The sequence below is a fragment of the Argentina anserina genome, chromosome 3, assembly GCF_933775445.1.
Source record: "Argentina anserina chromosome 3, drPotAnse1.1, whole genome shotgun sequence".
Lineage (NCBI taxonomy): Eukaryota > Viridiplantae > Streptophyta > Magnoliopsida > Rosales > Rosaceae > Argentina > Argentina anserina.
Genome location: NC_065874.1, coordinates 26,486,114 through 26,511,725, shown reverse-complemented (window position 1 = coordinate 26,511,725; position 25,612 = coordinate 26,486,114). Strand labels below are relative to the sequence as shown.

At 39.4% G+C, this 25,612-nt stretch overlaps 1 protein-coding gene and 2 pseudogenes across 1 annotated transcript; 1 reads left to right on the top strand and 2 right to left on the bottom strand.

Moving 5' to 3' along the window:
* LOC126787346 (protein COBRA-like) lies at window positions 1-8,470 on the bottom strand (annotated as a pseudogene).
* A 3,252-nt stretch (window positions 8,471-11,722) lies between these two features.
* Window positions 11,723-14,058, bottom strand: LOC126787345 (F-box/FBD/LRR-repeat protein At5g56420-like; annotated as a pseudogene).
* A 371-nt stretch (window positions 14,059-14,429) lies between these two features.
* On the top strand, window positions 14,430-16,807 carry LOC126788709 (F-box/LRR-repeat protein At3g26922-like). The gene is made up of 4 exons (XM_050514726.1): window positions 14,430-14,445; window positions 14,820-15,766; window positions 16,198-16,344; window positions 16,420-16,807. The coding sequence occupies exons 2-4, from the start codon at window positions 14,834-14,836 to the stop codon at window positions 16,699-16,701; spliced, it is 1,362 nt and encodes a 453-aa protein (XP_050370683.1). The 5' UTR covers window positions 14,430-14,445; window positions 14,820-14,833; the 3' UTR covers window positions 16,702-16,807.
* Window positions 16,808-25,612: the final 8,805 nt, after the last annotated feature.

Sequence of the window (25,612 nt, the reverse complement as noted above, 5' to 3'; positions counted from 1 at the left end):
TTAATAATTTGGCAACACTGGGTATGCATCATGAGTTGGCATTATACAGTTATCACCATTGAAGTAGACCCTTTGAGGGAATCCTCAACCCTTTAATGAGGAAGAGTTTGTATTATGCTTATGGAGGTGGAGCTCCGACTCGACAGTACCAAAAGGGCCAGCTTGCATCAGTATATTGTTGTAAAACTTAACTCCCCATAGCATTGCAGTATCATCTGCAATGAAAACAAATAATCAGAAACTAATACTTTATAATCAAGTAATCAACATACAACAGAAACCAATAAGTGAGGATTTACATACTTATTCCTGCATAAGGAGTCAATGACTTGTAGTTAAATCGATAAACCTGCGTCATATTGTCAAAGTGCTGGATGACTAAGTTCCAATTTGAGTAGTTCTTGCTGCACAATCCAATACAGCTTGTGGTTTTCTGTAACCTGCCAACTAATTTGGAGAGGACACATATGGCTCGAACACTGCACAAGAGGTGCATAGCTCTTGTCTGAGGCCGGGACAGCTGAAGACGAATGCGGCCTGGAAATGCAAAAAGAACAAACTGAATCAGAAATATTATCTTCAGCTGTAAATCATGTATTTCTAGTTGAAGAAGCGGTCACTCACTCTACGCATTTGTTTCGGCAGCCGCATGAACATGTATTGCAAGGCACCCTTGTGTTATTGTAGAAGGAAGATAGTGAGACACAAGTAGTTGGAGCTTTCGGAGCCAAGAATTGTGATATGTACATGTAACGTTCCATGTCACTGACCATGTTTTACCTCATAAACAGGAAGCAGCAAGGTCCGAGGTAGACCTCAACGAGATAGCAAGGGCAGAGGCCTTCACATGGTATTATTTTGGGATTTCTTATGTACCGAATATTATCTGCTAATTTCATAAGTGTTTTAATCAAATGATATGAACTTGTATTAATTACTTGTTTATTATATCATGATCTGCTCTCTATATATAACCTAATCAACATTCCACAAATCCCTCAAATCACGTCCGTGATTTCTGCCGTAAATCACGCTAACACTCCCCCTCAAGTTGGCGCATACACATTAACCATGCCCAACTTGCTAAGTGAGTCATAAAAGGCCTTCTTAGACTCTCATTTTTGTGAGCATATCGTCAAGTTGCTCTTCTGTAGGAACAAAAGGAAAACTAATGATCTTTGCGTCTAGCTTCTCCTTTATAAAGTGACGATCAACCTCCACATGTTTTGTACGATCATGTTGCACAGGATTATGTGAGATATCAATAGCTGCCTTGTTGTCACAGTACATCTTCATAGCACACTTAGGCTTAATATCCAAGTCTTGTAGCAAATTTCTAAGCCATAACAATTCGCACACTCCCTGAGCCATACCTCTGTATTCTGCTTCAGCACTAGATCGAGCTACCACTTTTTGTTTCTTACTCTTTCATGTAACAAGATTACCCCCAACAAAGGTAAAGTACCCTGATGTGGATCTCCGATCTGTAATATTTCTAGCTCAGTCTGCATTTGTGAAGCCACAAACCTCAAGGATATTATTGTGATTAGAGAACATTAGTCCTCTCCCTGGAGCTGACTTCAAGTACCTCAAAATCCTTACAACAACATCCATGTGGTCCACACTGGGATTATGCATGAACTGACTCACTACACTTACTGTATACTCAACATCTGGTCTGATATGTGATAAATAAATTAGGCGTCCAACTAGCCTCTGATAACGAGGTTTTTTCAGTAGGCACTTGATCTGCATACTATGTTAATCGATGGTTATGCTTAATAGGAGTATCAATGGGAGTGCAATCCAACATACCTGTCTCTGTTAGTAGATCAATGATATACTTCCTCTGACACATATAGATACCATCACTTCCACTGGCTACCTCAATGCCCAAGAAGTACTTGAGTGTACCTAGGTCTTTCATCTCAAACTCAGTGGCTAGCTGTTTCTGTAATCTATACACCTCAACAGTATCATTCTCATTAACTATCATATCATCAACATATAAAATTAGGGCTGTTACCTTCCCTTGTTGATATTTGAGAAATAACGTGTGGTTTGAATTACTTTGTCTGTAGCGAATTTTTCTCATGAACTGTGAGAATCTTCCAAACCAAGCACGAGGTGACTGTTTAAGACCATACAAAGACTTTCTTAATCTGCATACAAAGTTACTTGGAGAAGCAGACACATATCCAGGCGGAAGATCCATGTACACTTCCTCTGTTAGTTCTCCATGAAGGAATGCATTCTTAACATCAAACTGTCTAAGTTGCCAGTTTAAGTTAGCAGCAAAAGAGAGCAATACCCGAATGTTGTTTATCTTTGCAACAGGTGCAAATGTCTCATCATAGTCTATGTCATATGTCTGGGTAAACCCCTTTGCTAATAGGCATGCTTTATACTGGCTCACTGACCCATCTGGATTATGCCTCACTGTAAACACCCAACGACATCCCACAACCTTCTTGCCATGTGGTGGAGATACAATCTCCCAAGTATTGTTCTTTTGTAATGCTTCCATCTCTTCCTCCATTGCTTTCCTCCATTTTGGATCTCCCAATGCATCCTGCACTTTGTTAGGTACTTATACAGTAGATATTTGATTCACAAATGACTTATACATTAGATATTTGATTCACAAATGACTCATATGACTTAGACAATCTTTTGGTAGATATAAAATTTGCCACATGATACTTTGCTTTAGCCTGAAGGGTAAGTTCATATTTTTTTTTTGCTGACCCCGAGTAGACCTATTTGGCAAGACATATTGTCTACTATGAGCATCACTAGTATTAGTCCCAATAGAATGACTAACCTCAGATGAGTGATCTTCTGTACCAGGAGAGCATTGATTAGGTGGATAAACAACCGTACGGGAGACATGAGGGGTAGTTGTGTTGTCATCTTCTGGGTCCTGATTCTCCGGAGTAACTATACCAGAATCATCCGGTGGTGCCTGTGTAGCTGACATATTGGTAATCTCAACATAACCTGTCACCATATGTACTGGCTCACTTGTCTCCCCCTCTCCATGATATAGCTCTTCAAAATATGAATTCTCCCCTTGAAGAGCAGTATCAGAAGAGGTAAAATAACTCATGTCCTCAAAAAATGTAACATCCATAGTGACATAATACTTCCTGGTAGGTGGATGATAGCACCTGTACCCTTTCTGATGTCCTTCATATCCAACAAACACACATTTAACTGCCCGGGCATCCAACTTAGATCTTTAATATTGTGGAAGATGGACAAAAGCAACACAACCGAAAACACGGGCAAGAAGAGTAAGAAAAGAGGGTAATGAGACATGAAATGCAAGAACCTCATATGGAACTTTTCCATGAAGGACACGAGATGGAAGACGAATAATGAGGTGGGTGGAAGTTATGACAGTATCACCCCAAAGGTATTTAGGCATATGGACACTAAAAAGAATACAACGAGCCATATCAAGTAAATGGCGATTTTTCCTTTCAGAAACGCCATTCTGCTCAGGTGTATAAGGACATGTTGTTTGATGAATAATTCCGTGTGTGGTAAAGAACGCTTGAAAGACATGATTCGCATATTCCCCCCTCCCCCCATTATCAGAACGAAGAACTCTAATTGTGGCATTATATTGTGTCCGAACAGTGGTATAGAAGGCTTGAAAAGCTGAAAAAACCTCATCTTTGGTTTTAAGAAGAACAATCCATGAAAGGCGTGTGCAATTATCAATAAAGGACACATAATACCGCATTTCGGACACAGTAGACTCTTTGGAGGGTCCCCAAACATTAGAATGAATTAATTCAAAAGGAATAGTACTTTTATTAGAAGTACTAGGGGAATAAGTAGACCAATGACTCTTGCCCAAAACACACGTCTCACAACGTAAAGAAGACTCATCCACACTAAAAAACAAATTAGGCATGGATTTTTTCATAATACTAAAATATGGATGCCCTAAGCGACGTCGTCATAACCAAACTTCACTTAACTTGTCAGAAATGGAGATTAAAGCGGTTTGAGACTATGCCCTTGGTTTCTCCCCCGCATATGTCTGATCCAGATCCCTCAGATACCCCCGACTAATGAACTCCCCGGTGAGAAGATCCTGAAATATCACATACATAGGAAAAAATGTCACAGAACATTTAGCGTCAATGTCCAATTGTGGGACATAGATCAAATGATGAGATAAAGCATGCACATATAGCACATTATGAAGCTCTATTGTGGGAGTAATACGAACTGATCTTGTCTCTAACACAGGGAAGGCCTCACTAGTAGTATTAGTAACATAGGGTACTTGTGGAGGAGACAATATGGTAAAATAAGATTTGTCATAAGTCATATGGTCAGACGCACCAGAATCAATAATTCATGTATCAAAACCAACAAAGTTAGAAATATGTAAAATCATACCAATTTTACCACGACCAGCTATGGATGCGGTAGGTGTAGCTCCTCCTGTTGTATGATGATCATGTCCAACTACACCATAGATATCCGGATCCTAGATGAATTGAATAGCAGCTTTCACCTTGGGACGATAATTAGGCTTTTTAGGCCTAAGGGTGTGGATACAACTTCCAACAGGTTGCACGAGCATGGTTAGTATCATGAGAATAAGAGCAAGGAGGGCGGGGTTGATTCTCGAAGCCTGGTGGTGGGCCTTGCTGATGAAGTGGAGCCGAAGTGGCTAGCGGAAGGGATGGTGTTGGAGATCTAGCATAAACAGTAAGGCTAGAAACTAGAACTTGTGCCTGATGAAGACTCTCCTGCTGAGACTCATCCTTACAAATATATGTGAAAGCGGTGATTAGGCTAGGGGGTTCGATCTTTCTGAGCAATTCTCCTTTCACACTATTATGCTTGTCATCAAGACCTCTTAGGAAATGGTGAAATCGCTCAAGCTCGTTCTCTTTTTGGTACCAAACAATATCTTCCTGATGCTTGGTCATACAAGGACATTTCATATCAATCTCAGGCCAAATATTTTTCAGTTTGGTGAAATATTGCGCCACTGGTTGCCCATCATGTTGCATGGCCAAAGCTGTGCACATTAACTCATGAACCTGTATGATATCAGAGTCATTAGTATATAAGCTTTCTAGTGTTTGTCATATTGCTTGCGCAGTGGTACATGCCTCAACCAGATCAACGATCTTGTCATTCATAGCTTTTCACAATACTGACATGACAAGACCATCATCGTCGTCCCACTTAGTGTAGGCAACAATATCATCTTTACTAGGAACCGTAGTTACTCCGGTTACATGCTCCATCTTGTGCATGCCTCGAAGATAAGCGGCCATAATTCTCTTCCATTTACGGAAATTGGTTCCGTTGAGTTTGGCGTTAGCCACTTTTAGAATTCTTGACAGATACTTCAAATTGTGGAACATTATTGATCTGAGGAACTTTCTGTGTCGTCTTCAGAACCCATTGAAAATTGAAAAAAATCAGGATTGATGCAGTGGAAACACAAAAAAAAAAACGATTTTGAACCTGTCTTGGGTGCACCTGCACTGTCGGTGAACCTACACTGACAACCAAGACCACATAATTTGGGTCGGACCTGGTCGGGTCAAACGCGGGCCGGGTCGGTGTGAATGAGGGCCGGGTCGGGTCGAACGCGGGTGAATCGGGTCGAATGCGGGGCGGAGATTCGCCGAATTTTCTTGAAAATGAGGACTTGTGAACGGAGAGGAGAGGAGGAGCGCGACCACTGGAGAGAGACCACCGGAGAGACCGGGTAGAGAGACCACTGTCATTGGTTGGTCGGAGCGGTGGGCAGAGGACAGCGGGCAGAGGTGGGCTTCGTCGGAGCAGAGAGCACGAAGTCGTCAGCGGTAGGCGTCATCGGACGTGACCACCGGAGCGCAGAGGAGACGGCCGTAGCAGGGGGAAGCGGCGGAGATCCTCGTCGTTGAGCTACGTCCTCGTCGGATTCGGGTCGAGAACATTCGTTGCTCGTCCTCCTCGTCGGATACCTAGCTTTCACGGCCTCCGTTCTTCCGTGGTGGCGTCGTCGGCGGTGGCAAGACGGACTGCGGCAACCCCAAAAACCCAGAAAAAGACAAAGACTCGGCTCTGATACCAAATCAAATGGTACGAACTTGTATTAATTACTTGCTTATTACATCATGATCTGCTCTCTATATATAACCTAATCAACATTCCACAAATCCCTCAAATCACGTCCGTGATTTCTACCATAAATCACGCTAACAATTTTGAGTATTGAGACGAACAAATATTTGTCCTAAATAGAATAATAAGTATCATAGGTTGGAGATAACTTTTACAACCCATAATCTTGGTCTGTCTGGCGATACATAGTTTATATATGTAGAGATCAAGGATTTTGGATCTCATATGTTCCATCTGCAGTCTTAATTAATCAGACACTTGTTATTGCTTTACTTACTACACAACATCGATATATTTGTTATGTCATGTAGTCAGGGTCCCCATGTTTCTGGTTTTGACATATGCCTTCTTAATCCATGATAGGTAGTGGAGATTCGGTCTTCGAGAACACTTCTGCTCAAGGGTTGTCGAAAAAAGGCACCAAATCTGAAGAATTGGAGATTTCCCCTTCCTCTCCCCAAGATGATGGTCTGTTTGATTATGGTCTGTTTGATTATTGTTTTAGAGTTTGCAAGTGAAGTTAAATTTGTTTTGCTCTGGCAATGTGGTTTTTCTAAGCAAAAAACTTTAAAAAGTGTTGATTATATATTGCATAGTTTTTCCTGGTGATGCATCATATCTAATTATACTGTTTTCTTATGGGATCTGTTTGCGTTGTGGCTGTTCAAGTTTCATCAAACATTCATGCTCTCTCTTCTTTTGGTAGTATTCAGTGGTCATCTAATTGTTTGGGGTATTTTATTTTGACAGGTGCTGCAAGTCCTGTTCACTTCTTCAAAGTTGTTTGGGGTGATCCTAAAGAATGTGAGTACGAACCAAGTAACTTGGCTAACGTGGAAATAGATTCAACGGACAACACGGCCACAAATTGATATATGCTTTATGGATTAGTTTCTGTTGTTGTGTTTGTTACTTTATCGCATCGAATTGAAATTTGAAATATGTCCGTATGTGATCTCATTTTTAGTATGATTTTTGTGTTTACTTCAAGTTCATAAGCTAAGAATATGTGTTGTTGTGTGTGTTTGGATGATTAGATCATTTGAGCAGGTTTTTGATTGATTATGAGCCAGTTTTGACAATCAGGAGGTGAACTTATGTGGGTGGCATTGTAAAAAAATTTATACTGCTATGTAACCCCGTGCATCATTTCAATTCTAGATCCGCCACTGCTAAGAAACTTCAAGTAAAATGCATTAAGAAAGATTTTAACTTACTGAAAGTTTCATCATTTTCCTTTTATTGCGGTAAGAAATCTGGTTGCCTTAACAATTGTAGACCGGCCACAACTATAGCCTAGTGGACTGAGAGTGAAGTTCTTTGGGAGCCTTACCGTTCGATTATCTGTTCCAGCTGCTCCTACACTAAGCTGAAAGGCAGCTATGGAATTGGCTCGATCCTGCACATATGAACTGAGACGTCCTCCTTTGCAGCAATTTGGAATTTGCTAGTTGTAGGGAGTCGATGGCATTTCATCAACTATTGTTGGGTTCTTTGTACAATATCTCGGGATATAGTCTTTGTATCTTGAACAATTTCCTTTCTCTGTGGCTGTTGCTCCCAGTACCATATCACCTCCTCTTTTTCCCATGTCCATCCCAATGACCAGCCTGGTGCTTGAAAGTGACGATACGCTTGGTAGTTGTAAATTGTCACAACAGCCTGATTTAGGAGAAAGCTATAATTATTCTCAAGTACCACATATGTCTCTTGCATTATTCACTGCGCAATCCATTCTTTAAAGTCAACCATTTTGAACAGAACTGATTAAACAGAACAAAGAAACATATGCATTATTCATGACTTCGTTATCAATGGCTTGAAATCAAAACAATACTTACAACATAACCATCAGGAGTCCGGTTCATGACATCCCATTTGATTGTGATATTTCCGGTGGGATCGAGTGCATCATATGCTTCTGCAACGAAACAACACCAGCAAGTAATGAAAATTAAACAAGTACGTACCGGATAGAAGTTCACATTTTCGACCAAATCCTTTAGTACCCGGAAAATATCATTACTGGACACAAAATAAAGATGGCACTTTTTTGTTCATCAGTGAAAAGCGTTTCCAAAATTACCTATGTAGAATTTGCAAAACCTCACAAGGCGCAACAACTGCTGCAAACATGAAACAAACTATAAACTGAGACACACTGAGGCCATTAGCATAAATATCATGCTTTCGGATCTAATCTACAAGGAAGAAGAATGAGCTAATTTATATTACCTGCAGTACTGAAGCTAGTGCAAGAAAGTACAAACAGAAGCAAAACAGCGAAACTTGTAGATGAATGAGAGATGGATTTAATCATTGGAAGTGTAATAACCCTAGTTTTCGGAACAAGATTTGGTGTTGGTTTGAATTCTATAAGCTGTGAAATTCAATTAAAATTAATTCGGTTGTTTGCGACTTTACGAAACGAAAACGGAAACGTTCTTGGAATGTTTAATTAGAAAAACGTTACGTTTCCGCAACGAATATATCGACTTTTATTCCGTCGCTCGTTTGTGAAAACTTCCTTCACGGAAGTTGTAGAGCTCGTCGATACGAGTTCGTGGACATGTCACGTGTTCGAATCGGACGTTGTACATAAAACTTATTAACGTCGGAAGTTAGTTTCCGATTTTGGAAACAAGTATAAAAAGGATTTTTCTCAGCTAGGGTTTTCCATAATTGGAAACTCTCTCTCTCCCCTCACTCTCTCCGCCTCCCTCTATCTTCTCTCTCCCCGAACTCCCTCACCTTCACCTCAGAAAATCGCCTCCGGCCATCTACCTCACCGGGCCGCCGTGACGTGCACCGCTCGACCCTACGACATCACGCGGACCCCTGCAGCCACCCTTCAGCTCGCCAGCCCGTGTCTCGCCGCCGTGAGGACGCCCGACGTCGCCAAAGTTTCTGCAAATCGCCGCGCCGAGCTTCTCCGCCACCACCGTGCTCTAGGTGAGCTCGCCACCATCGAATCGAGGTGAGATTCATGCTAGGGATGATTTGTGTGGTTGTTGTGATGATTTTTGTATGTTTGGAGGGAGATCGAAGAGTGGATGGAGGAGAGGGTTACCGCCGCCTAGAGGCGGCGCGTGGGGGTGCGTGTGTTAGCCTAGGAGTGGTTTGAGACCGTAGTAAGGAGGAGGAAGAGGAGAGAAAGGTTTTGGGGGCGGCGGTGGCGTGATACGCGCCGTGGTTGGTGTCGGCGCGTGTGCCCCACGCGCTGGGACAGTGAGTGCCGCGTGAGCGCCACGCGCGGCCTGCCGGAGGTGGCGCGTGCACCCCACGCGCCGCCACGTGCGGCGGCGCGTGAACAATGTTTTCGAAGGGTAATTTTGTAATTTATTTTTATGTGCGGTAAATGTAAAAGTGATTTACGTACGGTAAATGTAAATTTATTTTACATACGGTAAATGTAAATATAAATTACTTTCAGTAAATGTAAAAAGTAATTTCATAAGGCTAAATCAGTAATTAATATTTACTGAGACAGTATTTACATTTGGAATAGTATTCGTACGTACAGAAATACGTAAACAGTATGTACTCGTACAGGAATACGTAATGGATATGTATTTGTACAGTAATACACGAATAGTAAATACATGAATAGTACTCAGTGAACAGTAAATTCGTAAAACCAGAAAATGCTGAACAATAACTGATTATTACTGTTTCGGCATTTAAAGGTTTACGAAACGTTTCTAAATTCTTTTCTTATCTTTTCAAGGTGATCAATAAATCAAGAAAAGAAATTATCTTCGGAAATTGTGGAATTACGCTCGAGTTGATAAGGTGAGTAAAATCTCACATATTTACGAATCTACCCTTGCGGAGATTCAAGATTTTGCAAGAGCTTTAATATTGAAACACGACATGTATATGATATAGTGGACTATATATATATTTGTATAAATGGTAAATAAGTATATATATATATTTTGTTATACTATATACTGTTATGGATTCATTGTGAATATGATCACAGTGGTGATGAGAATTATATATTGAGCACGTTGTTTTTAACGTTAAGAATTGTTAAAACGTTTTGTCTTCGGACGTGTTTATGAAATATGACATGTATATAATAAAGTGGATTATATATATATATATATTGTATAAATGGTAAATAGGTACATATATATATAGTTTGTTATATTATATACTGTTAGGATTTCGTTTGTGAATATGATTACAGTGGTGAAGAGAATTATATATTGAGCATGTTGATGCGATTTGTACAAATAATGAGTAGATTATTGTACGTGTTTATGTCTTCGGACGTGTTGGCAGGTCAGAACCTAGCCTTTGGCCGGGCGAAAGTTACGATACAGTTAGAGCTCTAGTCTGTCTGCCGGAGTACTGCATGTGAGGTAACAGATGGGTTATCGGCTCATGAGTACTCATATTTTTGGACGTTGGGTAGCGAGGAGGTTGCCCAAAGTTGGATGTTGGGTAACGAGGAGGTTTCCCAATGTCGGCAGTATACTACTTGAGGGGTAACAGAGGTGTACCAACGCTCATTAGTACCCGTATTATAAATGCATTTGGGTAAACAGAGGGGTTGCCCAATTTCTCATGAGTACTTTCATTTTCATATTTTTGGGACAACCAGATGAGCCGTCCATTGACTCATGAGTGCATTTATATTTGTTGATTTGTGGATTGTCGTATATATTGATATGCGAATTATGTTTGTTTTATTTTACTCATACGAGCTGTAAAGCTTACCGGGTTTGTGTTTACAATCCCGGTGCACCAATTCGATGGTGTAGGGGATACTACCGCAGGTGTTGATTAGTGGAGATCGAGGGACAACTCTGAAGACTCGAAGTTGTTCATTATCCTACTTGTGGTGAGGTTTTCATTGTGGATTTGTGTGTGAGAACTTGTAAGCATTTATTGTGGGTTTTGTGAGAGATTGTGAGGATTATTACATTTCCATTTTTATGTAATTTTGGATTATAAATTTGGTTTGTAATAATTGGTTTGTCTGAGTTGTATTGTGAACTCAGTAATGATCCGCTGTGCCATTTTAAATGATTTCGATTTCATTAAGATTGTTTGGTGTTTCTCGACTTTGAAATTTTAAGTTTTTATGCTCGAAATTTTGGGGTTGTTACAGGAAGGAACTTAAAGCTCATTTCTTGCTTGTTGAGGTCCTTCTGGTCTCAATATTGTCTTCTGTTACAACCCCAGGCTTCTACAACAGAGAGAGCAGAGAGATCTCATTTAGTAATTGGTGGAAAATTGACTTTGTTAAAATAAAAGAGTGAGGATCGATCTTATTTGACTTTTGACAAGTTGTAGTTGTTGCATTAATTAGTAAAATGAGAGCTTATTCCATACACGGCCCGTGTATATACACGGGTCAAAAAAGCTAACGTGGCACTCAACAATTGGGGAGACGGCCAAAGGTCATCCCGTTAATGGATGGTTACAAACCATTAACTTAAGTTTTTACCATAGTGGCTTGATACAACCCCTTCTCTCAACCACTCCATCTTCTTCCTATCGTCATTCGTCACCCACCTTATCCCTCTATATCTCCTCCGCCGTCTTCAATCCTCTGCCATCAGGGTCCAACCCACCTTTCTCCATCAAATTTCAACTGGATTTTCTTCTTCTCCTCCCCCAAATCTCTCATCTCAATCTCAAAGCCCATCCCCACCTCACCTCTCCTAGAATCTTATATCAAAACAGCACTTGAAGATTTCCATACCCAATTCGAAATCTCGGTCGATAAGCTCTTCTTGCCGCCGGAGACCGATGCCATGAGCACCGGCATATTGATGGGGTCAAATAGTTTGCAGAGCAAGTATGCTAGGGATGTGCATGTGGCTCACGCAGTGTGAGGACTGAAGATTGCCCCGCGAATCCTCTATCGGCAGTCGAATGGAGGTCGTTATTTGGTCCCAATATTGAATGGAGGATTGCCCCGTTCTCCTTTCTATGTTTTCCTCCGACGTGACCTCTCGAGCTCCAGCGAGATCTACCCTTGAACCCAAGTGACGGGATGAACTCGATGAGGACCTACGAATCAATGACCAATCTATCAAAGAAAACAGATTCTTCTCTTTACATCACCAGACCCTAGCTCCGTCGACTTGGTGTTAAAAAAAAAAGTAAAACGACCATCTACTGTTTTGCCACGCAGCAACTTGAACGGTCCAGACGCCCCGTGTATAACAGTACCTTGCAAGCAAGCCAAAAAAGATCACTACAATACTCCAACGTAATTTAAATAAAATCACAGAGCTTCCAGAGCGAATGCTTATGCACACATGAGTGACATGAGTCACATGACAACATAAACTCGAATCCTATGTATAACCTAAACTTAAAACAGCAGGAACTCAATAACACATGTCCTCACTCCTCACCCTATCGAACTTCGTAATCCTTGTGTGTAACTCCTCAGGTTCAGCATTCATTTTACAACTCATGTGTTCATAAGTACAAAGAGAACATAAGGACATCAAACATATTAGGATAAAGGAATGTCCAGAGATATAGACGTGTCATATAAATTCAAAAGAAAAGAGGGAAAGTGCACAATCTTTGCGTAAATTTGTCTTATATTTTGATTTCATACAAGAACAGAAATCTACTTAACAACCAATTTCTCTCATACATTTCCCTTCTATTTGTCTAACTTTAGGGAGATAGAGGTTTAGTTTTTTCTAATATTGAAACCAATGTACTGTAAAAGATTTAAAAAAAATAGAATATTCTCACCTCCAAGCAATGAGCCGAAAGAGAGAGACAATTGACATCAGAAATTCTATACAGGAGCGTCATTGCGAAGGCGGAGAGATCAGGTTTCTTGTCTACTTCAAAATGTTCTCTGAAAGAGATACTGGAATTGACTAGGCATTTTGTACCTCCCATAAGAAAAATGTTGGTCAAACCAAGATATCTCAGATCAAGGTTCTCAAGCTCAGGGGCATTAATATAGATATCAACTGGGCCATAAATATTTTCCAAACTTATCATCAATGTCTTCAATTCCGGTGCAGATCGATACCCTGATATTGTAATTAGCAGTTTAGCACCATCATCGATCAGTGTACCCAGCAATGGTTCCATCTATTGTCAAACTTTCGAGCACAGGGCAGCAAGAGAAAACCACGGATTATAAACTGATACATGCTTGAGACTTCGGAAACAGGCTGATGCAGGAGGATCCTCAGTGCGCGTCAAGGGAGATAGAAACAGTTTCAAAACCCTCAGCGATTTGCACCAATAAATACACTGAGGTAATACGTAAGCATCAACTCCAGTTTCCAAAACATGAAGATCAAGCTCGACAACATTACGATTTGCAGAAGCTCCAATCCAGGAATAAACGAGGGATATAAAATTTTCAGACGGAAACTATCCATCTCAGGTGACACAGTCAAGCACAACACATAATTTACAAATGATATGAAGCGTTTAACCTCTTCATATTCGTCACTTTCCTTGTAGAAGGCTACTCTTCTGATCCATCTCCACTTATCGTAGAATCTTTTCGACAACACGTTGGTCTTATTAACAGCATCTGCTGTGGGAAGGAAGGATAATATGCGAGCAACAACTTGATTTGGTGATTTACTGATCCTATCTCGGTCTCTTGCTTCAGACTTTGCCATCTATATAACCAATCAGTACCATTACCAAAGTTAAACATACAATTAAGAATTTAAGATCACATTGCGAGGAACCAATTTCTAACCACACCAACCCAATCAGATAAATATATCAAATCGAACCCAACTAACTGACTCTAAAACACGATATGCATGTTAAAGGGAAGATGAAAAGAGGCAACATTACCTATGACGTTGAAATTTGCAAAGAGAAACCTCAGAAGAAGTCAACTTCTTGCCTCAAATCGAGTAACTATTGGAATTCCAAGCCAAAAGAGCTATGTATAACTGTATAAGTGTATAACCCTTTTTTCCTTCTTGGAATGGTGTTTTGGGGGATGAAATAGGAATCCGTTTAGGAAGTTACAAAAATACCACTGAAGAATTAAGAACATCTATATTTTGTCTTTTACGAGTGAAAAGTAATGGGCATGAGTAAAGTTTGGGCCTCCAAATACCCAAATGCACACAAAAGGGGCATCATGGTCATTACATCGAAGGAGTTCTTCAATTCTTCACAAACTCTAATACGTACCCACTTGAATTTACTTATACGAGCATCCCTTCTGAATTGTCTGAGCTGGTGAAACCCATATGGATTCGAGTTGGTAAAGCAAGAACGCTCTACTGAGTTGCAGAGGTAACTTTTCAACGTCTGCAATTTCAGGTAAAGTTCCTCGTTCGCTGATTTAGAGTCAGTATCCGCCTATCCGTTTTCTCCTTCAAATAATTGAGTTGCTAATGATTTGAATAGGTTCGGTTTCCGTTTGATCTTGATGTTACTTTAACTTGGGTAATGGGTAAACTTGAGTTCGATTTCTATTTGATCTTGATGTTGATATTAATTTTGCTGAACAAAACGGGTTCGATTTTTATTTAATCTTGTTGGGATTTGAACAAGGTAAAGATACAGTTTTGATTATGGGAACAGGTTCAGAATCCAATTTGATATTGATGGTAATGCTACTGATATGATAATGATAGTGATTGGGTTGAAACTTAGACATGGGTTTGATTTGCATGTGACCTTGATATTGATAGGTTATAAAGTTATAATGAGTTCGATGGCGAATTCTGAAGCAAGAAACAGAGATAGGATCAGTGAATTACCAGATGAACTTGTAAGAAGGCACATTTTTTCTATTCTTCCTACAGTAGATGCTGTCAAGACCACCGTTTTGTCTAAAAAATGGAACAGAATGTGGACCAAGCTTCAAACTCTGGACTTCGACAGTGAAAGGGATTTTCGGGAGCATACAGATTTGAATGCTTTTGTAACTTTTGTATCTCGTGTGCTCTACTATCGTGATGCAACACCTATACTTTTGTTTCGTCTGAAACTATCTCGTTGTCGTCGTTTACCATGTGTTGGGCATTGGATTCGGGCTGCTGTTAGGCGTGGAGTAGTTGAGCTTGATCTCCATTTAGATTTTAATGATTGGGGTGGTTTTGAGTTTCCTCTGTGCATTTTCGGGTGCAAAACACTAGAGGTTTTGAAACTCACTTTGCGGCCCTGGGTGGTTAAAGGTGATAGTCCAAGATCAGGCCGTTTCCCAAGTCTCAGGTTCCTCCATGTTACAATGTTGGATCCTGGCAGGCATAATATGGAGATGCTTTTGTCTCACTTCCCAGTACTTGAAGAGTTGACTATAGATGGAACCTCTAAAGTGGAGACCATATGTGGTACTGGCACATCTAATTTCCTGGTCTCTGCGCCGAAACTGAAGACATTGAGAATTGGTTCGGAAGGTCTGTATAAGCCTGTTGAAATTCATGTATATGCCCCAGAGCTGGAAAATATCAACCTCCAGCGGCTTGAATTAACCAAGTGTTTTCTTGATGGGAGTACAAAATCCCTAGTTACTGCCAGTATTGCTTTCAGAGAATTTGAAGAAATATACAAAGAAGAATACGATGGTTATACAATGGAGCTTTTGAAGCAAGTCTCGAATGTTAAATGTCTATCTGTTTCAGCTCATCGCATGAATGTGAGTTCCCAACTTTGTCTTTTACAGTACATTTTGGTTCGAATGTTATAGATGAAAAGAAATATTCCCCTTCAAATTAGATTACTTAATTATATTTAAGTTTTGCAGTAGCTTCATTGATTATACCTGCTAAACAAAATGCCTGCTTACTATTTCAGTTCTGGCCTGAAATGGCATTAAGAAGATTCTCTACTTCCTTTCACTTCTGAAAGCACTTTTGAAGATTTATACACTCCCTTTCCTTTGCCTTCTAATTATAACACAGTAATCACACATTGATGTGTGTCTCAGTATTCATTAAACCTAACCTATTTGTTTCCCTTATTTATGATTTCATTGTTGTTTTGTTTCGGTGTAATTTATTTAACAGTACCATGTAATTTCTGATGCAAGTTTTTTTTTTTAAATCAATACTTGTTTGTTACCCCTAGGACTTGTATCTCCCTGAGAATTGGTATCTCCCTTCTTTTGGTAATTTGAACCAATTGACATTGGTTTTTTGGGGTCACAGTTGTTGGGAATTGCTAGCCCGGTTTCTCAACAGTGCACCTAATCTTGAAGTTCTCGTCTTAGATGATGTAAGTTCTGTTTTCATGAACTGCAGCTTTTTACCAACATGCATTGTCTAAACGTACTTTCTTATTTGATATCAGAGAACTGAGGGTCACAGAGAGATTCACTGGAATCCACCTGAGGATGTATCTGGTAGTTTATCACCAAACCTGAAGACTATCTTTTTTAAGGGGTTTAAGGGAAGGCCGTGCGAGATGAGAATGATAAAGTATTTGTTGAAGATTGGTCAGTTGTTGAATAAGATGACGATTTTTGCAGGTCGACATCTTTCGTTCAATGAACAAAACGAGTTCTGCACATGGTTTATGATGTTCAATAGGGCAGAATCTTGTCATGTTGAATTCATGCAGATGCAAGTTTAGACAGTCAGCTTAAAACTACTTGTGGTTGTGTTGTCTTTAATTTTTCCTTTAGTTGGTTTATTATATGCTACTTTATCCTTTGCTTCTTGTCAATGTAGGGAAACTGGGCTTAATGTTTGTTTTCTGCAGTACTTTGTGCTCTAATTTCATTTGAATTGCATGTACGTTACTTTGAGAGTTTGAGTCATGAGGTGGTCATATGCTGCTCATGTTTTAGGGGGTTATAAATGAAATTCGGATTCATAAAATTCCATATGCGTTACTGTTAGACTTTCAGAACAAGTAGCTAAGGTATATCTTATTTGTGCTGGACGGTGCCGAATTGTCCATGGCAATCGTTTCGAGTGGAGTAAAAGGAGCCACTCTCAGTAGTTTGTGTTGGCAAAAGTGCCTCCAAGAAAAATAGAAACTTAACGTGGAGGGCTTCTTTAGCAAGTTCTAACCATATGAATACGAGTAGGTTGGCTCTGCACTGGTTGGAAATCCTGAGTACGCATCTAATTAAAAGATGAATACAAACACAAGCGTCCGTTAATGTTAGAACTGTGAAGTGATGTGCCTTGATGGTTAAGTATTTAAAGCAGTCTGTGTGTTTGGAGAAGAAAGCTTCAAGCTTTCTAATCCTGGATCATTGTAGGGATTATTTACTCAGATTAATTTCACGTCTTTAGCATAGTTATGAGAAATTCAAATAGGTGTACGTCCTCATGATTCAAATCATTCACTGATATGGTAAATGTATGCCTGAAGATCTTGCGTTTAAAGTTTAAACCTGAACTTATTGCTATATACATACATCTACGGGAAAATTCGACTCTTAATTTCATGTTCCTTTCTTCTGGTTGAGCTTACTATTCGTTTTCTTTTGCTTCTTTGAAGTAGTATATGTTGCCATCGACTTCATCTAACTAATTATAAACGAATACCCAAACTGAACGAAACAAAGTTGTAGAGGAATCTTAATGAACGGAGTCGAGACGATGTTCATGCCAAGACCAAGCGCGTATTCTGACAATAACTCATAAATTTCTTGACCAATTCCTAGCTTTCAACTTGAAGGTTTCTCATTTCCCTTAGAAGTTTAGAACCATATGATATCCATCCCAGCTTTAGCATTAATATTATGATGAAAAGTACTCGACCTTCTGATATAGGACCATGCACATCGATATAGATCAAAGTTGCGAGTTGTGACCCCTCCTAAGTCCCTGTAACATCATATATATCCTTTTTTTTAAAAAAAATTCCCGATATTGACGTCTGAATCGAATGCTGTATTTCAATATTCTCAACATCATATGTGCGTTTCCAGGAAAAGTGTATGTTATCCTGGAATGTGATATATAATAGTCAGTAGGAGTAGGAATGTGATATATAGTAGTCAATTTGTGCGTTTCAAGTCTAACGAGTCAATAGGAGTAGGAAAACCGACGCCTTTGGTCTAAATTCAGTACCCTATTTTGCGTAAATTTCCTTAACAAAAAGGTCCTACATTATAAATAGCAACACAAGGCTACGGTAATTAGATCGAGTACGTAGTACATAAGAGACCGAGACCGAGTTAAATAGCTTAAACGCTGTAATATTCAAGTTCTTAAGCTTCCCTAGGATGTTCCCACGCACCTGAAGAATAGTTCACTAAAAATGATTGATGATGAGGCGAGATAAAACTTTACAGAGGTGGTTATTAGATTTTTACCATGGTCACAACTTGAACCTATTTGAGCGCAATCCATTTGGGGTGATCGAATACAGTGTTATCAAAAAGCAGTTCAACCTATAAATGTGGCTTCAACTGATATGAATACCAAGTCCATCCATGCACATAATGAGATAATTTGATAAACATTTGGATTCATATTTGCTCTAAATCTCTAATGTGAGTGCACAACTGCACACCAAAAAAAACGGAAATATATATATAGGAAGTATTAATGTAGATCGACGAGTAACAAATAAAATGGAAACCGTGTTTTTTGTTTTTCGAGTATGAACACATATATACATAGACTTACATTGGAATCATTTTCATTCTATATACGTTTTTCATTCTATATACGTAATCTGAGATGTCATTGTAACGACCCCAAAATTTCGAGCCTAAAAAAAAACTCAAAATTCTAAAGTCGTTAAACACAAATAATCTCAAATAAATCGAAATCATTTAAGTGTAACAGCGGATCAATTCTGAGTTCTCAATACAACTCAGACAACCAATTATTACAACCCAAATTATAATCCATACACAAATGGAAACGTAATAATTCTCACAAATCACTCACAAATCTCACAAATGAAAATACACAAATCCTCACACACGAATCCATGCTAAAATCTCACCACAAGTAGGATCCGGACGACTTCGAGCCTCTGTAGTCGTCACTCAACCTCCACTAATCAGCACCCTGCAGAATTATCCCCTACACCATCGAATTGGTGCACCGGGATTGTAAACACAAACCCGGTAAGCTTATAGCTCGTATGAGTAAAATCACAATACAGTTCGCATATCAATATATACGAAAGATCACAAAACAACAAATATAAATGCCCCCATGAGCCAATGGTCAGCCCATCTGGTTGACCCAAAGAAATATGAAATAAAAAGCTCATGAGGAAATTAAGTCACCCTTCTGGTTACCCAATGCATTTATAATACGGGTACCAAGAACGCTGGTACACATCTGTTACCCCTCTCGTAATACACCGTTGATATTGGATAGCCACCCGCTACCCAACATCCAAAATACACCGAGTACCCATGAGCAGATAACCACCCGTTACCTCGCATGCAGTACTAAGGCAGACAGACTAGAGCTCTAACTGTATCGTAACTTTCGCCCGGCCAAAGGCTAGGTTCCGACTTGCCACACACGTACAATAATCTCACATCATATTGTACCAAAAATCACGTCCGAAGACAAATCACATTTTAACAACCTCAATGTTAAAAACATGTACAATAATCACACATCATATTGTACCACACATCACGTCCGAAGACAACTCACAATTTTATTACATTCTCCGTGATAAAATCATGTACAATAATCACTCATCATATTGTACGCTTTAAAACTTTCATGATATCACCACAATAAAAATCATAACAGTATACCATATAGCAAACTATATATATTAGTATTTATTACCATTTATACAATATATACATAGTCCACTATATCCTATACATGTCATGTTTCATAAACACCTGAAGAATTACGTACAATATTCTCACATACTCATGCTAAATTTTCCGTCACCGAAATGACTATTTTTAATGAATTATTAACAGTACGTAATTTAATGAACTATATATATAATATGTACTTATTACCATTATACTGTATATATGTAGTCCACTAAATTATATACATGTTATAATTCATTTGATAAACACACTTGCAAAAATGTTGAATCACCACGAGGGTAGATTCGTAATTCAGTGAGATTTTACTCACCTTATTGACTTGAGCGTAATTCCACAATTCGCGATGCTAATTCCTTTCCTCGATTTAACGATCACCTTAAAAGAATAAGAAAAGAATTTAGAATCGTTTCGTAAACCTTTAAATGCCAAAACAGTAATAAACGGTTACTGTTCAGCAATTTTGGTTATACGAAGTTACTGTTCACTGTTCACTATTCACGGTTACTGTACAATACTCAATTAATACGTATTTCTGTACGTATAAATATTATATACGTATTTCTGTACGTATAAATATTAAATACGTATTTCTGTACGTATAAATAATAATACGTATTTCTGTACGTATTAAATATTAATACGTATTTCCGTACGTATAAATATTAATACGTATTTCTGTACGTATAAATATTAATACGTATTTCTGTACGTATAAATATTAATACGTATTTCTGTACGTATACGTACGATTTAATGTAAATACAAATTCAGTAAATAAAATTTACTAAATTACCCTTTTTACAAAATTACTTTTTTCATTTACTGAAAGTAATTTATAATTACATTTACCGTAGGTAAAACTTAATTACATTTACCATACGTAAATAAAATTTACATTTACATTTACCGTTACACAGTAAATTACCAAAATACCCCTTTCAGTCAAAACTAATTACACCGCCTCACACGGCGGCGCGTGTGGCACACGCACCACCTCCGGCCGGCAGCGCGTGGGGCCCACGCGCCGACGCCAACCAAGGCGCGTGTGATGCCACCGCCGCCGTGATTCTCTCCTCCTCCTCCTCCTCTTCCCTCCCACCACCATAGACCCCTCCTAAACTCGCCCACGCACTCCCACGCGCCGCCTCTAGGCGGCTGTAACCATCTATTCTAACCACCTCCGATTCCACTTCAAAACCTTCCCAATACAAACACAAATACACAACCAACAAATCCAACAATCGAATTTAACCAACCCATACCTAAAACACGATTTGAATCGTTGATTGGATCGGATCGACTGTGTTTGGATCCCGAGAGCCACGCCGAGCTTCACGGTGTCGCCGGGACTGCGCCTTGCTTGTGGGGTGGTCGCATCGTGGTAGTGAAGTCACAGCTGTCGTCGGTGAGGAGCACCGTACTCGGAGGGCGGCGAATCGCAGGTGAGCCGAGAGGATGAGCGAGTGAGCAAATCGGTGTGAGGGAGAGGGAGGAAGTGACAGTGAGAGGGAGAGGGAGAGAGCGATCAGTGAGAGGGAGAGGGAGAGAGCGATCAGTGAGGGGGAGAGGGAGAGCGATCGGCGAGGGCGAGAGAGAACCGAGTGAGGGAGAGAGAAAGAGAAGTCGAGAGAGTGAGAGAGACGAGAGAGCGGCGGGTTGAGAGGGTGAAAGGGTTTCCAAATATGGGAACCCTAGTTGCAACCATTTACTTATATACCCCCTCCCAAAATCGGAAACCAACTCCCGTCGTTAATAACTTTTACGTACGTCGTCCGATTAGAACGCGTCACATATCCACGAACTCGTATCGACGAGCTCTACAACTTTCGTGAAGAAAGTTTTCGCAACCGAGCTACGAAATAAAAGTCGATAAATTTGTTCGGAAACGTAACGTTTTCTTATTAAACGTTCTCGGAACGTTTCCGTTCCCGTTTCGTAACGTTTGCAAGCAATCATATTCGGTTTAAATCAAACTTCACAACTTAATAGAATTTAATTCAATTCAAATAATGTTTGAAAACGAGGGTTATTACAGTCATGTTGTATAGGAATCTGCATTTCATGTTTAATCAATCTCTCGAACAAGCTAGAAATTGGCATATAGGCATACAACGTAAAATACGTATACATACTTTCGGAAAATTTAAGTACATTTCGAACGCCTTCACATCCTCGAGGAATTGATATACCGTCTCGGTTTGACTTATGTTACCTATAAAGCTATAATATTGTTGGCTTCATCTCCGATCTGCAAGGAGCATGATCCTATGGCTTTGCTCTTTTGCATTTGCAGAGCGCAAGCTGAAAGGTCGCCGAAGATGGAGATGGCTAGTCGGAGAGAAGGCGACGCCTGACTTTTCTTTGGCAAATTAAACTGTATCTTGCCATACGAAATACGGTGGCAAGCACTTAGGATAAACCTTAGGGGGGCAAGTTACCCAGCTAATAATTCACTTCACTGCTAGCTGCTACGTGAATATGGACTAAGTATACTTCCAATCTTAATTTCACGAATTTTGACCTTACACATGATACATATATATGCCTAATCTCGGGCTGCTAGCCAAACTTTTAGCAGGATCAAGATGACCTAGTCGTCTCATAATTAGGTCAAATTAACCTCATAAATTCCAACATTTTTATTGCCTCTTTACACGGCCATTTCATTAATTTCTACACAAATTAAGTTTTCTGATGATATGCATGGATAAAATTTAGATGTATGCCGCATTGTTTTTTTTTTTTGAGGGGAATGAATATTACTTCATTGGGCAAAATCCTCTCACGACCACAAAGATCAAATACAAGAAATGACAGATCATTTCTCATACACGCTAACAACTAAGAAAGTAAATAAAAGCGCAAAAACGCGTTTACTAAACAAACAAAGTCTGAAAACTCCAAAAAGAAATAACGGAAAAACACTAATGCAAAAATTAAAACATAGTAACTCCCTTAAGTCTAAACTAATGACGTTGGACACTACCACATCGAGCGTAAGGCATCAATTTGCATACTCTCAGTGATAGTGAAATCGAAAGACAAAACAAAAAGGAGAACCATCTCTAGCTTTTGCTAAAATACTAAATGCAGAAAAATAAAACCACACAACCCTAAAATCCACAAACTACTTCAAAATAGGATTGCAGGTGGTATAAGTCGTGCAAGGCCGAAAGAAATATGTCGAGAGGAAACAACCCAAACCCATTGGACTTTAAATGAAAAGCACAAGCAGGCTTGCCCATATCACAAACCCTTCAAACCCGTCGTAAGGACAGCCAAGTGTCTCCACCGATCAAACCCTCCGATGCTCGGATTCCAGCGGACGAACCCGTCCCTCCGCCATAGCAAGGAACAAGCCCAAGGTCACAGCGTCAGCACCAAGAGAATATGGTACATAACCGCACCAAGGGAGCTCCGAGCCCTCCCCCCAATCAAGAGCAGGCAAAAACGTCAAAAACGTCGCCACCTTCCACAGTCACCAACACCGGTCACCGAATCCACAGACCCCCTGAATGTCTCTCACCCACGCGCAACCGATCATCGTTGTCCTGACGAGCACCTAGATCCAAATCGCAGACAATATGATCCGAAAGTTCTCCACTCTCCTAGAGTCTGAAACCGCGAACCAGCCCCACCGGAGGAGGAGCACCGTCGCCCTGGACGATCCCAAGCGTTGGCCTGCCGAAGTAAGCGCGCTGCCGCCTCCACAAAACCCTAAAGGGTTTTGGCTTTTCGCTCCGAGAGAGACGGAGCTAGTGTGCTTTATGCGGCATTGTTTATTGTTTGAAGGCTATACTGTTATAGACGACGACTTCAATTTGATCTTGCCGTATTCTATACTCGAATTGAATTCAGAACTCTGGTGGCTTTTGATTTTAGTGGCAGAATTGATTTAAGTTCTAACGTACCGTCATTCTAATACATACACAGTAAATACAAAATTGACTTCAGTTTTAGTTTTTCATTTATAATGAATTTTACTAAATGATGTTGAGAATTAAACCTTTTTAGTAGTAAGTAGTAACCCCAACAGAGTGAATTAAAGGACGGGTTACATTTTTACTAATTTTCCAATAATTAGTAGAAATTAGGTGATCATATCATCTCATCTACAATTAATATTATATAGTCTGAAACGAGTCTCATTTATATACGGTATCAATACATATATATATATATATATATATATATATATCGATATCATTTTCAAAACATCGATTGAACAACTCCGCTAGCTAGCTATCTTCGTTTACTAATTAAATATCTTATTCGGTTTCATTTACATTGACCTCAAGTAACCCCAAATACTAAATTTTGCATACATGGAAGAGATGGACCAAGTGTGAGAATCGAGGTCAACATTCCGAGGACATAGATAAATTGTACCCCAGAAGAGTTCTATCCAGCAGGTTGAACTGTTTAATTAGTTCAGTCACCAATTTGGCAATTTCTATATTTCCGGCCACATCAAAGAAACGGAGCTAGTTATCCGTCAATATAATTATAATAGCAGTTTAAAAGTTATAATTCTAAATCTCCCAAATAAAATTAGTTCAAAGTCAGTCAATAGTTGCATCACTGGCATGTATATAATTACTCTTTTACGTGTGCATTATTGACTTGGTACTTGTTTTGTGAATTTTTATATCCCTTATTGAGTTATTGTCACCCTCATTCAGTCAAATCCATATCTTAATTAATGAGATGGCTCTATCTTTTTGGAGCTTTCTGTGGAGCCATATTTCTATTTCTTGTTACGTTTATGAGTACTTTAATGTCATCGCATCGAATTCAGAGAAGCCTTTCATAATTTGATTATGATTAGCTTCAGTTAATAACCGTTAAATTGGAAAACCAAGAGCTGGGAGAGAACAGGAATAACGAAATTTGGCATTCTTCAGCGCATCAAGACTCAAGAGATAACTTGAAGGAAAGTGTTGACTCCAGATGTGATTAACGGTGAACTAATTGTAAATATAATAATACTTAGTCTTTTTTTTAACGAAATAATACTTGGTCATTAGTTTTTGTTCAGTCGAAAATACTTGTAAGAATACTTAGCCATTAGCTCTGTTTAGGCCAAACCTAGTCAAGACCGGCTGAAAATTGTTACATGACCTCAACTATATCTTATTGGTTTTAGGCAGAACAAATAGTAAGAAATGAATGTGCTGATAGTATAGTTTGTAAAACCTTTCATGTGGTCTTAATAATGTTACATCCTGAATACCTTGGCTAACGAATAAAGATCAAATAAAAGAGATGAAATCTTACTGAATTATTCAATAACACTAGAGAGCTCTGAATATATCATTGTTATATATGGTCATATCGCTAAGGACTAAGCACTCATCTTAGTCCTCTAGTACATAAAAATGCTCGAAAATACGATTAAATAAATAAATAAGGAACACTAAATGACTGAAAAGCTAATTATCAGTCTAGTTTTCTTGCATGCCAGGGTTCAATTAGTCGATCAATTAAGCTTGATGATTACTATTAATATTCACAGTCAAAGAAAACTGTGTTTGAAAATTCGATCAAGTCTGATGAGGACTCGTTCCAGTCCCTCGCTAGCCTCCCTCTCTCTCTCTCTCTCTCTCTCTCTCTCTCTCTCTCTCTCATCTTCAATTCCCTTGCCGCGTCCAAAAGTCAAAATCCTCAACTGACGTCGACCTTCCCATTTTCGTTCCCTGGGTTCATCATAAACTCCCTTATAACTCCCGCAACCTCAATACATGCACCTTCATCTCTATC

What these genes read in the sequence shown, in the direction of transcription:
- LOC126788709 (XM_050514726.1), top strand. Translation starts at nt 14,834, where the DNA reads ATGAGTTCGATGGCGAATTCTGAAGCAAGAAACAGAGATAGGATCAGT. An exon ending in TTTCAGCTCATCGCATGAAT is followed by an intron (nt 15,767 to 16,197) that starts GTGAGTTCCCAA and finishes TGTTACCCCTAG; the next exon opens with GACTTGTATCTCCCTGAGAA. An exon ending in AAGTTCTCGTCTTAGATGAT is followed by an intron (nt 16,345 to 16,419) that starts GTAAGTTCTGTT and finishes ATTTGATATCAG; the next exon opens with AGAACTGAGGGTCACAGAGA.